Raw genomic sequence first — 19,600 nt, 5'->3', positions numbered from 1 at the left:
TAGCTGGCCTTGCCAGCTGAAGGCAAATTGCTTCTGGTGGGCCTTATGGACAGGAATGGAGGAAAAGGTATTTGCCAAGTCAATGGCTGTACACCAGGTACCAGGAGATGTGTTAATTTGCTCAAGCAGTGAAACCACATCTGGTACAGCAGCTGCAATTGGAGTCACCACTTGGTTAAGCTTATGATAATCCACTGTCAATCTTTAAGATCCATCTGTCTTCTGCACAGGCCAAATGGGAGAGTTGATTGGGGATGTAGAGGGAATCACCACTCCTGCATTTTTCAAGTCCTTGATGGTGGCGCTAATCTCTGTAATCCCTCCAGGGATGTGATATTGTTTTTGATTTACCATTTTTCTAGGTAGAGGTAGCTCTAATGGTTTCCATTGGCCTTTCCCACCATAATAGCCCTCACCCTACCAGTCAGGGAGCCAATGTGGGGGTTCTGCCAGCAGTTAAGTATGGCTATGCCAATTATGCATTCTGGCACTGGGGAAATGACCACAGGATGAGTCCAGGGGCCCACTGGACCCATTGTAAGTTGGACCTGAGCTAAAACTCCATTAATTACCTGATCTCAGTAAGCCCTTACTTTTGGTCCTGGAGGACCCCAATGATGTTTTGGATCCCCTGGAATCAACGTCTGCTTAGAGCCAGTTTCCAGTAGTCCCTGAAATGTCTGATCATTTCCCTTTCCCCAGTGCACAGTTACCCTGGTAAAAAGCCGGAGATCTCCTTGGGAAAGGATGGGAGAAAGATTCACTGCATAAATTGGCCGTAGGGTAGTGGGGTCTTTCCTCAAGGGGACCTGGCCTCCCCTTCATTCAAGGGGTTCTGGGTCTGTAAACTGGTTCAAGTCTGGAAATTGATTAAGGGGCCATGATTCTCTGCTTTTATAATTCAAATTAGTCTTTTGTCCATTCGACCTAGAAGTTTTATGTTTGTATAAAATAGGAACGCAGTAGACCTCCTATCAATTTCACTTTTTAGGAACACTACGATTAATTAGCCAGTGCCAGAGCTCTACATGAGTCAGACTGATTGCTGCTTTGCCTCTGCTTTCCATTATGGTAGCTACACCCACCTTGCCTTTGACAGTTGAGTGCTGCCCTTTGGCTCCTGCCACCTCGGGCTTCAGTTACTCCCATTGTATTTAAATTTTGCAGTTAAGTGACTGCGGTTCCCACTGTTAGATCTGACATACAGAAAAGAGCAATTACAGGGCTCTTCAAAGATGTGGGTGCTGACCTCACAAATCGATTTCACAAGGCATTGGTCAAGGGTATATCTTCTGGACCCTCCCAGCAGGGATGAGTAGGTTTAAAGTGACTAATTCACTCCAGCATCCCAATCTCCCTAAGCCTTTGGATCTCCCATGCTGGATGCTTCCTGCCTTTGAACATTGGACTCCCTTAAGCCAAGGGAGATCAGGCATTTCCAGCTCACTCACAGTGGGCCATCTTTTAATCCATATTTCAGCTAAACAAGCAAATAAACTATTAGAACCTTTTAAAACTCCCTGAACTGCAACATTAAATGCAGAGTCCCTACTTAGTGGGCCTAAATAAAGAAACTCAGCCTGATCCAACTCTATGTTCCTTCCACCATTATCCCACGCCCCTAATATCCATGTCCATGCCTGTTCTCCAGATTTCTGCTTATATAAATGAGAAAACTCAAGCAATTCTTTTCGAGTGTAGTGCATCTCCTCATGGGTCACACTTCAACCTCACCTCTAGGGGCCTGCTGGAACTTTAGTCTACTTATAGTTCTAGAAGCAAACAGGGGTGTTGGGGGTGGCTCCTGAGGAGAATCAACATTATCTTGCCTGGCAACTGCCTCAGGGGAGGCCATCACTGTTGCCTCAGGCAGCACAGGGTTTATCTCCCCAGACAAAGGTGGAAAGGCTGATGGCAGCACGGGTCAGGGAGGTGATGTTGCCACTACTGGGGTGAGGAAGCTGTTTCTTCTGGCAAAAAAGGTTCATCAGAGTTTACAAACTCAGTGTCCTCAGCTTCATCAGGGTCCTCCCACATGTCCCCATTCCAAGTTGCAGGGTACCATTCTTTTCCAATCAATGACACCTGGCAAGGCTATGCATGTACCTTTTGTTGCAGGTCAGCCACTCACATGATAAGAGCTTGTGTCTGTTTTTCCACAATTTCAGCTCTTTCTCTAAAGGAGATAAGACTCTCAGTCAGGGCAATCTTAGCAGATTTGAGACTCAGTATCTGCTTCTGAAGCTGGGAGATAGAATCCCTGAGTTCATCATTTTCTTTCATCACTTTGTCCACTGAACTTAGGAGTAACCAACCAGCTTCATTATGTTCCTTGGTTCTCCACATGTGGTCAAAGGTATTATGTATAGAATCACTAAACTCCTTGCCTCTCACAAGTAGTGAATCAGGAGTGTCAAATGCGCTTATTTTGCATAACTCTCTGAACAGTTAATGCCACGGACTATCAGTGTTCTCCATACTACTATTAGAACTAGAGTTCTTAGCATTTTTTGGTCTAATCATATTAAGCAGCCAAGTCCAGAAACCTCAAACCAATGAAAGAACTCCATTTTTAATATTCTGTTCCTCTAGAACCACTCTTGGTATCAAAATCTGTATTAGTCAGGGTTCTCTAGAGGGACATAACTAATAGGATATGTATATAAATATGAAGTAACTCACATGATTGCAAGGTCCCACAATAGGCCATCTGCTAGCTAAGGAGCAAGGAGAGCCAGTCCAAGTCCCAAAACTGAAGAACTTGGAGTCCAATGTTCGAAGGCAGGAAGCATCCAGCATGGGAGAAATATGTAGGCTGGGAGGCTAGGCCAGTCTAGTCTTTTCACATTTTTCTGCCTGCTTTATATTATAGCCACACAGGCAGCTGATTAGATGGTGCCCACCTGGATTAAGGGTGGGTCTGCCTTTCCTAGCCCACTGACTCAAATGTTAATCAAATGTTAATCTCCTTTGGCAACACCCTCAAAGACACACCCAGGATCAATACTTTGCATGCTTCAATCCAATCAAGTTGACACTACATATTAACTATCACAGTAGTTTCATAGAAATAGCATTGAATCTGTAAATTGCTTTGGGCATTATGGCCATTTTAACAATATTGATTATTTCTATCCATGAGTATGAAATGTTTTTCCATCTGTTTGTGTAATCTCTGATTTCGTTCAGCAGTGTTTTGTCATAATTGTAGTGGAGATGTTTTACCTTTCTGGTTAGTTGTATTCCTAGGTATTTTATTTTATTTCTGTGGCAATTGTGAATGGGATTGCATTCTTAGTTTGGCACTCAGGTTGGACACTGTTGGCGTACAGAAATGCTATTTACTTTTGTACATTGATTTTGTATATCATACAGGAGCTAGGGCCTGCCACAGGGGCCTCACAATTCTGCCTGGTGCCCTATACTACTGTGGCTGAGCTGGCACCCAAGTTGCAAGACAAAGTCCTCTTAACTCATGCCTCTCCTCTTGTCAAGCAGAAGAAAGGGGTCTCTTTCAGAGCTGTGTGCTGCACTGCCTGGGGTTGAGGGAGGGTGATGCAAGCACTCCTTCAGCTGCCCAGGCTGGTGTGTCACTAGGTCGCATGCACCCCATGTCCACTGGCCTCTGAGCCAAGCGCAGCACTAGGATTTGTCCAGGAGTTGTAGTCCTTGTGGCCTAGACAGCCTTTCAAGTTTATTTACTAGCCCATAGCACTTTAGCCTGCAGTGGCGAGACTTGCCAAAACTCAAGTTCCACCTGCTAGAATGGGTGATTGTCCTCTGGCTAAGGGTCATCTAAATGCGCCCTCCATGGGCATCGGCTGAGTTATTTCTGGTGTTGACAGCACTGAGTTCCAATGCAGAGTCCCACAATCACTGAGCTCTCCCTCTCCCAGGGCACGTATTTTCTCTCTCTGCCATGCAGCCTCTGCTGGGGGATGGGGAGGGGGGTGGCGTCAGCAGTTCAAGACTCTTTCATACCCTCTTCAGTGTCTCTTTCAGCAATATGAAGTTAGATCCAGGTATTGAGATTACTCACCTGATTTTATGTTTTTTTATGAAGGTATTCTTCTTGTGTAAGTAGTTGTTATATTTGGTGTACCTATAGGGGGGATGATCCATGGAGGCTTCTATTTGGCCACCTTTCTCTGTCTCCAACCTCCTGTTTGTCTTCAATTTTTAAAACATATAAACAGTTTGTGCTCAATTATAAGTTTTCCCCAATCCATGGAATGTATTCACTTAATTATTTGTTTGGGTATGTGAAACTTCCAACGTGGTTCCAGAGTCAGGTCTATGCATAAAGGTATATTCAGAGAAGAATCAGGTCTCCATCTCCATTCTCTCTCTCCTCTCTACACCATTCCTGACAACACCCTGTAGGTGATCACTCTCATGGTCTCTTGGTTTTTTCCTTTGTGTGTTTCTTTTTTCCTGCATTGAGTAGATAAATGAATATTTTCTTCTTTTGCTTTATTTATTAAAGACACTTTCACTTCATAATGTATCTGGAAATCATACCTCAGTTTATAGCCATCTTCACCATTCCTCTGAACAGCTGCATAATACTTTGTTGTACACCATTTACTCAACAGCTCTCCACTGTATAGGCATGTGGGCTGTTTTCAATACTTTGCAGTTACAAACAATGCTGCAATTAATACATTTACTTTAATTTTCCCCATTGGGGCTTGGATTGTCTTATTGGTCTGGCATTCCTACTGTAACTCTTTCAACCAGGGACAACCTAAGCTGATCGATGAATATCTTTTGTGAAAGACCTCTGTGTCCTCCTGTCTTGGTCGACAACCTGTGGAAAGAAAAATGATTTGAAATCATCACAGATCTTTTCAATTCCAAGCTCTGTTCTGGACTCCAAAATAATTTTCCCATCTGTATGAGGAGGGCAGTTTTCTAGGATATGTGAGCAGGGATTTCATTCTAAATTCAATGGGAGGTTGTGTCTCAGAGCATCTATTACAAGCTGGAAAGAACCTGGAGCCTATCCTTACCCCTAGGCACTCTGCAATCCTGGGGTCAGACACACATGGCTGGCTAGAACAGAGCCTGCAAGTGGCTCCAGTGTGCCTGAGGTCGTCAGTGAGTGATGCTCACTGCTGTACCCCTGAAATGTGCCCAGAGCCTGGAGAGATGCTATCTGGGCTCCTTATCACAGAAAAACTTTGTAGTGCTGAGGTCTCTAGGTCTCCAGTGGAGGAGGGTCATGTCAGTTGAGTTGTGCCTAAAACCACACTTTCTGACTTCTCTACTTACAAATCACACTGAACATCGCAGCTGCCTTTTCTGGGTAATTTCTACCATTTTTTCTAAAAAATGGAAACCTTTATCTTTGTTTCCTTTTTTTCATTTCTCCCCAACAAAAAAGCCAAGGTTGCCCGAATGGGGCCATCAGTCTCCGTACAATCAAGAAGTAACATAGTCAGGACTGCTCAGAGGGCCCCACGAATCTCAAATCCCTTATTTTTCTGTTTTTTTTTTTCCCCAGAAGGTAATTTCAGCCTCAGAAATGGACAAGACTGTCCAAAATCCTATATCAGGTTGGTAGCACAGATGGGGCTACAACAAAATCTGTGGAAGGAAAACACGAAGTTTTACTTTCCCTGGGACCCAAGATGTAATGAAGGTGGCTGTTGTAAACAAGTTTCATTCTTGGCTTCTAAGTGTAATAATTTCATTCCTATTTTGGGGAAATTAACCACCACATAAGCCCTGGAAGCCAGAGGCTGTGCCACTTTTTATAACAAAGCGGGAAAATCTGGATGCTTGTTTTCTCTGCCTCCACTGAGAGACAACCTCATAGGAGCACATGCTGGGTTAATGTCATATGATGCACAAACTCTAAACTGGACTTGGGAGCTAGTGATAATAGGATGTGAACATTTATTCCTGGGACATTTATAGCAATGGCAGCTGTATTTGACTTTTCAGAAGAGAAATGGAAATGATGGTAGAGACATTGGCTGTGAGACGTGTAACCTCCACCTGCTTTCAGGTATCACAAATGAGCTCCACTAAGGCCAGGATCTGGCTGATTTTGACTGTTATTCTGCATTCATAGCCTTGCTTGCTTTTTCCTTTTCTTATAACTTGGGTTTATAGGTTCCCTAATGGCTTTGTGATCCATTTAATTTTAACTGAGCCAAGACTGACTTCTTTGCAATTAAGAAGTGAATGACTGGGTGACTCTTGTTAGGGAATAGATGTGTGGAGAGCTCCATGAATTACTCTAAACCAACAATCACAGCTGGTGAAAGTTATTTAAAATTTTTTTTAAGATTTTATTTTTATTGTACACATTTAAGGTATACAACATGATGTTTTGATATACATATACATAGTTAATTACTATAGTCAAGCCAATTAACATATTCATCATCCCACATAGTTTTCTTGTTTTGGGAAGACCACATGAAATCTACTCTCTTACCGAATTTCCAGTAAACAATACTAATAATCGAGTAACCCAGTGACTTCTGCTCTGCAGTAGCAGTGTGAGGAGCTCTGTGGAGATACTCTTTAACAAAACAACCATCTGGGAATTGTCCTACATGCATACATTTATTTTTAAAACTCTACTAAATCTTGAAAGAACACAGAGTGTCCATGCCATTTGAGCCATAACCCACTCTGTACTTTCTACCTCCCAGCTCAGCATGAGGGAAGCTGCACTTGGGGCATGTATAGCCAAGAACAGGGAAAATCCCTTTTCTCCCACCTCCCTGTCAAGGATTATGATGTCTCTCTAAGAAGAAAAGGCTGCAAGCATCTCTTAACCTCCCTTCCAGGTGATGTTGTAGAGGTTGTATTGCAGGTGTGTGTGACCAAGAGGTACGAGGCTCCGTTCTCCCACCCAACACCACTTGTATTGTAGAGGGTGTACCCCAGGCATTGGAGGTAAGCAATATTATGACCCCATACCCCCTGGCACAGCTAATTAGTAGGGTAGAGTTTTCAAGTCAGGGAATGCATACCGACAACATCAGAGGCTACTGCTTATGCCCAGAACCATGTTGGTAAAACAAGGCTGTCACCCTGAGAGAAGTGGGCCACTATTTCCAACAAACTCCACAGAAAAAGCTCACTGATTTTCCAATGGTGAAACCTAGGCTATAAGAACAGAGGGCTCCAAAGTCCTCCCAAAGAAACTGACTATTATCTTGGAACAGAGTGTGAGGAATGTCTAGACTAATGGTGCTCTTGAAAACAATGGGAATTTTAGTGGTAAACCATGAAGAGGAGGTTGGCAGCTCCATGGCAGAAAATCTAATGATTAAGGAAACTGAACATACCACCTGATAAAGTAGCATGTGAGAATTCCCAGAAACATATTGAGGGTAAATTGTCATGAAAAAGGGAGTTACCCATGATACATTTTAATGCTACCAATTTTGTCACAATAACATGTCAACGTATTTAGAACATATGGTACTAATGAAGGAAATACACACACATATCAATGGAAAAAAAAGAAACTTGATGCCTTCGAAAATCTAGCAAACAATAAAGGCAGAATCCTGCATTATCCAGGAAATGTTAGATAAGTCAGTAAATGATATTAAAACAGATTACCAGCAATTCAGGGGAAATACTGGATTTGTATCTTACACATTATCTCAAAGTATGTTTCAGATGGTCAAGAATTTAAATATAAAGATTGAACTATAAAAGTATTCAAAGAACACATGAGTGGAGTTTTGTAGAATGTTGATATGGGAATGACTTTCTGGAGCAAATTGATATTGTTAACCATATGCAAATAAAAAAATTTTGTTGGGAAAAATCTAATATATTGTAATATAAATGATTAGAAATTCAAAAATATGAGTACAATCATGTGATAGGAATAAATGTATTCTATATTATATTTAAAGAACTTTTATAACATAAAAGAAAACAGATGATCCAATAGAAAAATGAGCATGAACCACGTATACATGATTTATGGAAAAAGTAAGTAGATAATAGATGTATGAAAATAAATACAACTTCAATCAAAATTAAATAAATGTTATTTAAAACAAACACACAAGTCATTTTTTTGTTCCTATGGGATGGTCTTTTTACTAATGATTATGGGAAAATTTCATTTGCCAGTAGTCTGTGTCTCAGTTATTGTGAAATGAATAACTTGATCTCTTAAGATCTTTCTGACTATGAGAAAGATTTCAGGGATCTTAGCTAAGGTCTCTGCCAGGTGAAGAGTGAATTTGCAATAGAGGAGCAGAAAATTTGTGCAGTGGGATCACTGTAAGTGAGGATGCCAAGGTGATGCAGAAGATGTTGATGCTGGCAGACTTGACATTTTGTGGCATGTCACTTTATTATTTTTTTTTTTTATTTTTACTTTTTTTGAGACAGAGTCTCACTCTGTTGCTCAGGCTGGAGTGCAGTGGCATGATCTCAGCTCACTGCAACCTCCACCTCCAGGGTTCAAGCAATTCTCCTGTCTCAGCATCCCAAGTAGCTTGGACTACAGGCGCATGCCACCATGTCCGGCTAATTTTTGTATTTTTAGTAGAGACGGGGTTTCACCATATTGGTTAGGCTGGTCTCAAACTCCTGACCTCAGGTGATCCACCTGCCTCTGTCCCCCAAAGTGCTGAGATTACAGGCATGAGCCACAACGCCCGGCCAGCGTGTCACTTTATAATCACGTTCCTTTCATCTTCATGGTGTCCCCAGATCTATGTTTTTCTTTGATTGCACACCTTGTCTCGGTCATCCAGTTACTCTGATTCCTGCTATTACTTTGCTTTCTGTCTTGGCAAAATGAGTTCATCACAAGTCTTTCTTGAAAGGCTACCGAATCTTCCTTCATTGGTCAACAACAACAGTGTGGCGATTCCTCAAGGATCTAGAACTAGAAATACTATTTGACCCAGCCATCCCACTACTGGGTATATACCCAAAGGATTATAAATCATGCGACTATAAAGACACATGCACACGTATATTTATTGCAGCACTATTCACAATAGCAAAGACTTGGAACCAACCCAAATGTCCATCAGTGGTAGACTGGATTAAGAAAATGTGGCACATATACATCATGGAATACTATGCAGCCATAAAAAAGATGAGTTCGTGTCCTTTGTAGGGACATGGATGAAACTGGAAACCATCATTCTCAGCAAACTATCACAAGGACAAAAAAACAAACACTGCATGTTCTCACTCATAGGTGGGAATTGAACAATGAAAACACTTGGACACAGGAAGGGGAACATCACACACCAGGGCCTGTTGTGGGGAGGGGGGAGGGATAGCATTAGGAGATATACCTAATGTAAATGACGAGTTAATGGGTGCAGCACACCAACATGGCACATGTATACATATGTAACAAACCTGCACATTGTGCACATGTACCCTAGAACTTAAAGTATAATAAAAATATATATATATAAAAAATTAAAAGGCTATTAACTTCCAAAAAAAAAAAAAAGCCTACCAACAAGAAAAAGCTCAGGACCAAGCAATTCACAGGCAAATTGTGTACCATACATAAAGAAAAGCTCATATCGCTCTCCTAAGATCTTTCTTACTATGAGAAAGATTTCAGGGGTCTAAGCTAAGGTCTCTGCCAGGTGAAGAGTGAATTTCTCAGACAATTGATCTCCACCCCCAGACTTAGATAACCACTTCTGGAATTCCCTGGTTCATATATATCACCTTTTCCAGAAGAAGGAACCCCCTTTTTCCCCTTTCATTACCCATTCAAATAAAATATTTTAATAGACCAGACCAAGTTTCACACACACAGCACACACACACACACAAACACACACACACACACACACACACCCTACCTGTGGTCAGGGGTCAGGCTTTCATGATTAGCAGTCCCCATTAGACTCACAAGTTGATGGTTCAAAGAGACAACAGGGTGCTGTTCAAAGAAGTGGGGAGGCATGCTGGACATACACACTGTAGATGTCCAATGTATACATGATATGTGTTTTCTACTCTTTTCTGATTATTTTCTCCCTACCACTGTGATTTCAAGGGCATCATCCCTCTTCAGACCTAGAATTCCACCTTCCAATTACTTTCTTGATGCATCTGAAAGGCCGTCTCTGAAACAGCAAAGTGCGATAATTAGTCATTATGTATTCAAGGCAAATTTGTCTTACAGAGTTTTTTGCAGGACCAGGGAAGAAGGAAGGAAACGCCCAGTTTGATGCTGGGAGTGGTAAAATGATAAAGTAGATCTGGGTGGGGTTTGTAGCACCAGAGCATAATGGGGAAACACCTTGGTTTTGTAATCAAGACTGGATCTACCAGTGACTTGCTGAATAACCTTCGGTGATTCCTTTCTCTTCTTGGGCCTCACTGTATTTCAAAACATGAAGAATTTCATTGTAATGTTACCTAATAAGTGAGCCAGCACTTCTACTCTGTGAGAAAGTAGGAAAACTCTTGGGACAATCAGAGATAATGTGATGTAACGTCCATTAGTTCTCCCTGTGAATAATCCTTGGGGAAAGCCCCCAGGTCCCTCCCAGAATGGGGTAGATATTTCCCAATACAGCTAAGGACATGTCCCTTGATAATACCACAGACCCGCCCCTGGAGCCAGGCCAAGCTGGACTGCATAAAGATTGGTATGGCCTTAGCTCTTAGCCAAACACCTTCCTGACACCATGAGGGCCAGCAGCTTCTTGATCGTGGTGGTGTTCCTCATCGCTGGGATGCTGGTTGTAGAGGCAGCTGTCACAGGAGGTGAGTGAACAGGTGACCTGCTGGGCTGGGTTGGACTAAGGGGAGACCCTCTGGGACATCCTGGGCCAGGACAGGGAGCACTTCTGAAGCAGTAGGCAGCACTGGAGCCCAGATTTCAGCTTTCTGTTCTTTGCCATCATATTCAGAAAAAACAGGACTTTGGCTGGTGGACTCCACATGCTTTCCACCTCAGTGACTGAGATATCAGGACTGTTTGTGGAAGTAATGTTGGTGTGTAGCCTTGGCCTCAGATGTCAATACCTGTGAGGAATGTGCAAGAAAATAATGAACTCCAGGATTTGAAGCCTTGGGTGTGGACACAGTCCCCTGTTTCTCTGCCCCATAAAAGCACTAGAGTAATCAGTACTCTAAAAGGAGGTTAAGAAACAACGAGACTTCAGGAATCATGTTGTTTGAGGACCCCCATTTTATAAGGAGGGAACCAAAACGTAGAAATGAGTGAGCAATTGCCAAGGTAATTCCCAGAGCCAGGATGGGGCTCAAGTCTCCTAGTATGTGGCTCAGGGTTCTTTCCTACTCCAATGCTCTTCCTAAGAAATGACAATGTGTCCTCTTCACTGCTGGGTGTCACCCCAGTCTGACCACTGCTCCTGAGAGACTTGGAGTGCAGGAAGGGGGAAGAAAAAAATACTCAAGGGAACTCTGGTCCTGTAGACTCCCCCAAAAAAGGAAGAGGCTTCCAAGAGTGTAGCTTCTCCAGGTGTACTTTCCCTACTCAGGTCATGGTTTGAAGATGCTGCAGTAAGCAGTGGATGGACCCAGACCCAGAGGAAAGACATGGCAGCTGAAGCGGGGGCTTACTGGGTATAAATGTGGGCTCGTTTCTTCTTTTAACAGTTCCTGTTAAAGGTCAAGACACTGTCAAAGGCCGTGTTCCATTCAATGGACAAGATCCTGTTAAAGGACAAGTTTCTGTTAAAGGTCAAGATAGAGTCAAAGGGCAAGGGCCAGTCAAAGGTCCAGTCTCCACTAAGCCTGGCTCTTGCCCCAATATCTTGATCCGGTGCGCCATGTTGAATCCCCCTAACCGCTGCTTGAAAGATACTGACTGCCCAGGAATCAAGAAGTGCTGTGAAGGCTCTTGCGGGATGGCCTGTTTTGTTCCCCAGTGAGGTGAGCACTAGGTGGAGGAAGAGGAGACCCCTGAAGACACAAAAGAAGGCTGAGCAGTGGGGAACCATCCCAGGTTGGTGGGAGGGAGGTTGTGGGAGGTGACAGAAAGACTGGGAGACTGAGGGGTCTGAGAGGCTATAACCAGAGTGCCTAGAAGGATGATCTGTCTTCCTCACTGCCTCTGAGTGCTTTGATGTGCTGACTCTCACCTCTGATTCTCTTCTCTTCCACAGATGGAGCCTGTCCTTGCTGCACCTGTGCCGTCCCCAGAGCTACAGGCCCCATCTGGTCCTAGGTCCCTGCTGCCCTTCCCCTTCCCACATTGTCCATTCTTCCTCCCATTCAGGATGCCCAAGCCTGGAGCTGCCTCTCTCACCCACTTTCCAATAAAGAGTTCCTTCTGCTCCACTTGTTTCTGGTTCCTATGACTTCTGGGCTCCTGGATGCTTTGGGGAAATGGATGTAGAATTGGGACTTCTTCTCTCCAGTGAAGAGGGGCAAGGGTCCCATGGTGAAAGAGAGCAGAGCGGGGGGAGGAAACAGGAGGCCCATTGCTAGGGCTTCATATTACAAATCCAATAATCAGCCCCAGTGCTGCCATCTCCTTTTCACCAGGAAATGGAAATCTGGAAATCTTGCCTTTGGCCAAGGACCAGGAAAAACACAAAACACAAAAAATAAATAAACGTTACATAAACCATAAGCAGGTCTTTTTTTTCCAATCCACCATCAGTCCTGACCTGGCTACTGTCAGCCTTGCCAGTGTGACCAGCCAACCCTTATGGCTGAACCTACAGCTCCCCGCTTCCTTCTCATTAATGTTTCCCAGGGATCTATATCTTTTCAACATGACATAGAAAGGATAATGTTACAGATGCTGCAAAATTCCTGCTCTTTAGAATTTCACTGGTTTATGCCTGAGATTCCCCCATGATGTAGCATTCCTTTAGGTTAAGCAATATTCTCTTCCAGATTTCTGTTTTAAGATGTGGATGAGGAGGCAAGATACACTAAGTCCTTCATACTATGGTGTCAGAGGTTTGGGTGAATAGCATTCTCTGGAGACATACATGTTGGCGGCAGGGCAGACTTGAGTAGTGGAGAAAGGGGCAGGAATATGAGCAACCTCATGGCTCTCCTGTTGACCCACTCGTCCCACTGCCATTGCACAAGGATACTCTCAGAGAAGGCCATAGCCCCCAGGCGGGGAGCAGCCTGGGTGAAGGGGAATGAGCACAGGCTTGAGAGTCAGGTGATCTGAGCACTGGCTTTGCCTCCCCACGTATTGGGTGACCTCTGGCAAATGTATGTCTCCCTCTCAGGCCTCAGAGGTCTATTTCAGTTGAGGGGGTAAGGTATAATTATTCTGCAAAGGAAGGTCTAATCCTGCCATTCTGGGATCTGAAACAGCTCTTCTTGGGTTCCTGCTCTGAGAAGACATGGGGAGCAGAGGATTGGGGTGAGACACTGTGGATCACTGAACGACTTTGCCCCATCCACGAGCATCTGAGCCATGATTTTTCCCTGTTGTTCAGGGGCTAGTCCGAAGAACAGTAGTGTTTTGACACTAGGGTGTCTTGGAGTACAGGTGAGAGCAGTACCCAAACTTCTGGCTTGACAAATACAAAATACATCACTGGAGGAAATAATGGTTTCTGTTTTTTAATATTTACTCTATTTCCTATACCTAGTAGATTACATGTATTGTCACTTATTTTTCATAAGTCCCTTTCAGATGGCCATTATACATATTTTATTTTCTAATTTTGTAAAAAGATTGAAGCTAAGAGAGATTAAGTAACCATTAAAAGCCACAAGGTTAGTAAGTGATAGTAAATGATATTTTTATTATATGCTAGCAACAATCAGTTAGACATGCTGCATTTTCTATTATTGATATCAACAAAATCACACCATTGCTATAAATAAACTTAACAGGAGACAGGCAGAGCTTTAAAAAAGAAATCTATAATTTTCAGGCTATAAAAATGCTTGAATATACACATACTCACAATACATGAATATGCACATATCACAATACATGAAGACTATGTGGTGAAGATGTCACTATTTACTCAATATTTAATATTTATGTAATTTATCCCTAAGGTGTATTATACCCAAAATCCATTTTTAATATGGTGTGGTTATGGAGGTTAAGGGAACTTGAAACCATACTTAAGTTTATGGGGGAGCATAAATTCTTGTGAATAGGCATAGATGTTTACAAATGAAGATTAACCCTAGGGCACTGGAACCTCCTAGATTTAAGAAAAAGTTTTGCAAAGTAACAATAATCAATATGTTGTTTTTCTTAGAAGAATAGTCAGGTTAAGAAATCAATAGAAAACAAAAGAAAACCCAGAATCAGATCTCATTATATCTAATTCAGGTAAAGATCAATGTGAAGTTCCAAAACAATGAAGAAAACTTGAATTTTTTAAGAAACAAGATTCAGACGGTATGTTCACTATTTACAAAAACAAAAGAACTAACTCTTGTCTGAATTCAGGCAAAGATAAGCCACTGAGAGAGAAAAATTGAAAGGTTCCAAAAAGACACTTTCTTTTCCCTCAGGAAGCAGGCCAGGAGGCCAGTCTATGCCCAGCAAGGTAGCTGAGCAGCTCAAGGTCTCACAGACACCAGTGGTTTCTTCCATCCAGGATTTGCTGTGGAACAGAGACTGTAATTCCTTTCATGTTCAATCAGGCAGGGACACATCTCCCAGGAAGACCCTGCCAATTGCAATAGTCCTCTGACTGCAGTAGGAGAGGGTGGAGCTGATACTGGGCCCCTCAGGATCTGCTGTGGGGCAGTGGCTGCAGAGCCCAGTCTCATTGGCTTAGAAAGACTGCACATCTTCCAGCAAGCTCCTGCAGACACGTAATAGTTTCCTGATTCCTGCAGAAGGAGCTGAAGCTGGGAATGGCCCCTCGCTTGGGATCTGCTGTGGGATGGAGGCTGGGGATTCCATCTTGTTGACCAAGACAAGTACATATCTCCCTGCAAGTCTCAGCACTGAAAGGATAGTTCAATTACAGCAGGAAGTGTCAGAGCTGAGACTGGATCCCACCTCGACCTGCTGTGCAACAGAGGTTGGCAAGCCTGTCAGGGAGGCTTAGGATCTTAAGCTATGAGATATGCGTGAGTCTCCCTCTGGGTTGTTGTGTGAGCAGCTCTGAGCTGGGACCTCAACTGATGGGGTCTGGAACTGAATCACAAGGCAACTTTCAGGTTCACTGCCTAGTCAGTGAGCAGAAAGGCCTTTCTGCCAAAGCCCTAGTGTGTGTGATTCATTCTGGGCCCCACAGCAGATGGGTTTGATTTCAGGCTCAAGGCCAAATGTAACCAAACCCCTGAATGGGCCGTTTCCGGGATTGAACTCTGGAGCCAGCTCAGCAGATCAGCCACGTGGGTGTTGGTCTGCACTCTCAATATGACCCTCCAAGGTCTTGGGCTCCACCAGAGTTTCACAAACTTCCCCCTGAATCCAGATCCAGAGGCTCCCACAGAGAGATTTTGGACTGTGGATGAGTGTAGAATTCTTGTCATTCTGGTGGAACATGAGCAGGTGCCTTCTATTTCACCATCGTGGTTACGTCATTCCTTCCTCAGCAGTTTTTTTCGGTTGATTTTGCAAAGCTTTAAGTTTTACAGTGGGGCTGGAAACAGCAGGAGAGTGTGAGTCCCAGCCCTGGGATTTGTTGTTTGCTCCCTTTTCACTGACAGGTATTTTGTATTTTTGGCATTCTTTGTTTTCAAGTTATGTTGAGGGTGTGATTTTGTTTAGAAATTTCTTAGTGGTGGTGTTATTTTATACCTCTTGGGGAGGAGATTGTGGAAGTTACTCATTCTTCCTCTTCTGCCTTCTATTGTCTTCAACTACCCCAAAAAAATCTCCTGGAAACTACTCTCTGAAAGAAGTTAGAGAAAAATTATTAATGCACTTGAAGGAGATCAAGAAAAAAGAAAGCGTGAGTAATGTTTTGGGTGAGCTGAAAAGAAGCTATTTTTCTTGCTTCCATTTCATTTTTTCCCTCTGCAATAATTCTGGATGTGATCCATGCATTGGATGTGTCCTCTAGACACAAACCAGATTTCAAAAGCAGATATGGGGTACCAGTTCTCCCAACTTCCCAAGCAATGAGAGGTGCTGTTACTAGGGAAGACAGCCTTGTCCAAGGAGTGCTGGAACCAGACAAGGGCTTGGAGACTCAAGACCTCAAAGAGAGGTATGAAGCCCCAACATGTTTCACTTTGCTGCCCCTGCATGGCCTCCCTAGAAATATTGACACCTGATTAACAAATCTTGAATGGCATAAGGGACAACAAAATGACTGTGGGGAGATGTCATTTCCCCCCTTACTTTATCCAGATTGCACAGACCCCTGAAGGGAGAAATGCATTTCCTAATTTCACTCAGTAAGTCAAGCCCAGAAAAGAACTGGTTCTCTGATTCCCAGACATGGGTTTGTTGTACAATTGTCTGAAAACAGCTGACTTGATCAAATTGTTTCAAATGTAATTTCTATAATTCCAACTGATGCCTCAGTATTTATCTCCTAATACTTGGAGTCTTTCATTGTTTTCCAATTGTTTAGAATTTCAAAGGAAATTATTAATTAATAGAAATAAGGAATTCACAGCATGATGATGGCCCATTTTGGGAGATGCGACTTTGGACCAAGTATCTTTTTTTATTTGTTTGTTTTGTTTTGTTTTTTTGCCACATCAAAGCTTGGTCCTGCCCACCTGGGAGGCTGTGTAACTGGGCAGAAAAGGGAGTCTTTCTACCCACGTTAACTTATCCAGCTTCAAGTCCCTTCCAGGCACCCTCTGTCCTCTGATTCCCTTCTGGAATTCAGGAACAGGTAGTACTGTGCCACCTCCCAGACCTAAGTCTTACTCCTAACAGACCTGAATGAGTTCCCTGTTCTCACTAACCTCAGTAACACCATCTGGAAAAGAGAAGGCCTGAGCATGTGGAGTTTTTCAGCCCCTCTAACAGAGCCTCCAAACTATCTAGAGCAAGCTTGTCCAACCTGTGGCCTGCGGGCTGCATGTAGCCCAGGATGGCTTTGAATATGGCCCAACACAAACTCCTAAATGAGTTTCTTTGTGATTTTTTTTTTAGCTCATCAGCTATCGTTAGTGTTAGTGTATTTTATATGTGACCAAAGATAATTCTTCCAGTGTGGGCCAGGGAGGCCAAAAGATTGGACACCCCTGGCCAGGCGTGGTGGCTCACGCCTGTAATCTCAGCACTTTGGGAGGCCGAGGTGGTTGGATCACGAGGTCAGGAGATCGAGACCATCCTGGCTAACACGGTGAAACTCCATCTCTACTAAAAATACAAAAAATTAGCCGGGCGTGGTGGCAGGCGCCTGTAGTCCCAGCTACTTGGGAGGCTGAGGCAGGAGAATGGCATGAACCCGGGAGGAGGAGGAGTCAGCAATCCAAGATGACACCACTGCACCCCTGCCTCGGTGGCTGAGCAACAAACCACCTCAAAAAAAAAAAAAAAAAAGAAAAAAAGATTGGACACCCCTGACTGAGAGTTTTCTAAGGAGAAATTTGACTATGTGGGTAACTTTTGGGAGGAAGTCAGAAGAAGGGGAAAAATGACCGGATTTGGGGTCCACTTGGCACATTTAAGTCCTCTAAAATGCCATTTGAGTGACTCACAGTGGCTTCATGAGCATAGCAGACATCAAGTTTTCAATTACAAGAGAAGACATATATTTTCTGCTCTCCTCCATTTGTTTCCACCATCTGGATCCAATAATTCAAAACCCAGCAGGGTTCTGGCTTCTTGTCTGAGGCCAGCAGCCCTCTGTTCGTCCCTGAGGCTTTACAGTCATTCCCAAGATGGAACGATAGAGCAGCCACTGGTCAGCTTCAGGAAAACTCAAGCCACTTCTCATGCCCTGTCTAGAACTGAGACAGAGAGACTCTTCTCCAACCAGTCATGTGGGTCAGCCATCTCAAGGGTAAGCAAGTGTCAGCCCTGGGAGGTAAAAACAGGCACCCAGTGTTTATCAGCTCTTAGCATGTCCCCTGATTACACAGCCTTCCATCCAATTTAGAACAGGAAGTACCCCTTGACATTATCACGAACCACCTTCTCACATTAAGGAGGAGAAAACAGTCCCAGAGAGGAGAATGAAGGTCTTTCAGTCACAGAGTGCTCCGTAGCCTTGCTGGGCCTAGAACTAAGATGTAGTGCTAACTTCCTAAGAAGGTCACTTTGATGGATCCACCTGATCTGGGCCATGAAAGGTGGTCCATTGGATTGAGTCTGACAGCCTAGAGTGATGGAACAGCATAAGGTAACGTGTGAAAGCAAAAACAAAGAGAAGACACTGCAGATGGAAGCAATCTGGCTGAGATGATTTTCTACAACTCTGTGACAAGTCAGCTATTCTGAGTGGAATTTTCAGCACCCCCTTATTCTCTCATTTTAATTATCTTAACTTTCTGTATTTTTTATTCTTATCTCACGTTTCAATAAAATAGCTTCATAGTATCTTTTAGCCTCTTTCATTGTGGAAAGGACTGTAGGAGTTTTAGAGACGATCCTTTTACGTCATTCATTTTTATGTTTGTTAGAACTGAATTCCAGAGATAGGAAAGAATTTGCCTAGTTTTTAGCAAATCCATTGTGATACCGAAAAAAACAAAGAAGCCATGGAAGGCCAGGCGTGGTGGCTCATGCCTGTAATCCCAGTGCACTTTGGGAGGCCAAGGTGGGCGGATTACTTGAGGTCGGGAGTTTGAGACCATCCTGGTCAACATGATGAAACCCTGTCTCTACTAAAAATACAAAAATTAGCCAGGCATGGTGGCAGGCGCCTGTAATACCAACTACTCAGGAGGTTGAGGCAGGAGAATTGCTTGAACCAGGGAGGCGGAGGTTGCGGTGAGCTGAGATCGCGCCACTGCATTCCGGCTTGGGTGACAGAGCAAGACTCCATCTCAAAAAGAAAAAAAAAAATTCAAAGGAAACATGATGAATTCTGAACTTGTGTTTAGTGTTCAGTGAGATGGTATAGCTTTCGTATTGATTCAGATGTTAACCTTTCCCCAGTGACTGCTTTTTAATCCCCTTTGCTTCCTTTCTTATTGGACTGTCCAGATTATTTCAATCTATTTGTAGGAGTGCTTATTATTTAAATAAGATTCACTATTTGCTTTTATACATTAACAAATATTTTTTCTGGTGAGTTGTTAACTACAGTCATGGGTCACTTAGTGACAAGTGACATGGTCTCAGAAATGGGTTGTTAGGTGATTTTGTGGCTTAGTTATGCAATGCATGATTGCATTCTTTTCCTTTGCTTATATCCCATTTTTACAAACCTGTACAGTATGTTATTGCACTGAACAGTGTAGTCAATTGCAACTCAATGGTAAGTACTTGTGTATCTAAACATATCTAAATGTAGAAAAGGTACAGAAAAAATATGATAGAAAATATTTAAAAATAACATACTTGTATAGAGGACTTACCATGAATGGAGCTTGAAAGTCTGCAAGTTGATTGGTCTTGTGAATCATTAAGTGAATGGTAAGTGAATGTCAAGAACTAGGACATTGCTGTCCACTACTGTAGACATAAACATTATACGCTTAGACTACACTAAATTTACTTACAAGTTTTCTTTCTGCAATAATAAATTAATCTTAACTTACTGTAAAATCTTTATACACTTTTTTTGTTTTT

The 19,600-nt window shown here is 43.0% G+C and overlaps 1 protein-coding gene across 1 annotated transcript; it reads left to right on the top strand.

Annotated features, from left to right (window-relative positions):
- The first annotated feature begins 10,643 nt into the window (after positions 1-10,643).
- PI3 (peptidase inhibitor 3) lies at positions 10,644-12,285 on the top strand. The gene is made up of 3 exons (XM_032142132.2): positions 10,644-10,743; positions 11,602-11,877; positions 12,111-12,285. Exons 1-2 carry the CDS (start codon positions 10,665-10,667, stop codon positions 11,874-11,876), a joined length of 354 nt encoding a protein of 117 aa, XP_031998023.1. The 5' UTR covers positions 10,644-10,664; the 3' UTR covers position 11,877; positions 12,111-12,285.
- The last annotated feature ends 7,315 nt before the right edge of the window (positions 12,286-19,600 follow it).

The sequence above is a fragment of the Hylobates moloch genome, unplaced genomic scaffold, assembly GCF_009828535.3.
Source record: "Hylobates moloch isolate HMO894 unplaced genomic scaffold, HMol_V3 SCAFFOLD_21, whole genome shotgun sequence".
Lineage (NCBI taxonomy): Eukaryota > Metazoa > Chordata > Mammalia > Primates > Hylobatidae > Hylobates > Hylobates moloch.
This window is presented reverse-complemented; position numbering and strand designations above follow the sequence as displayed.

Coding starts and splice junctions, on each gene's coding strand:
- PI3 (XM_032142132.2), top strand. CDS start 10,665: ATGAGGGCCAGCAGCTTCTTGATCGTGGTGGTGTTCCTCATCGCTGGG. Junction 10,744..11,601: donor AGAGGCAGCTGTCACAGGAG/GTGAGTGAACAG, acceptor TTCTTTTAACAG/TTCCTGTTAAAGGTCAAGAC.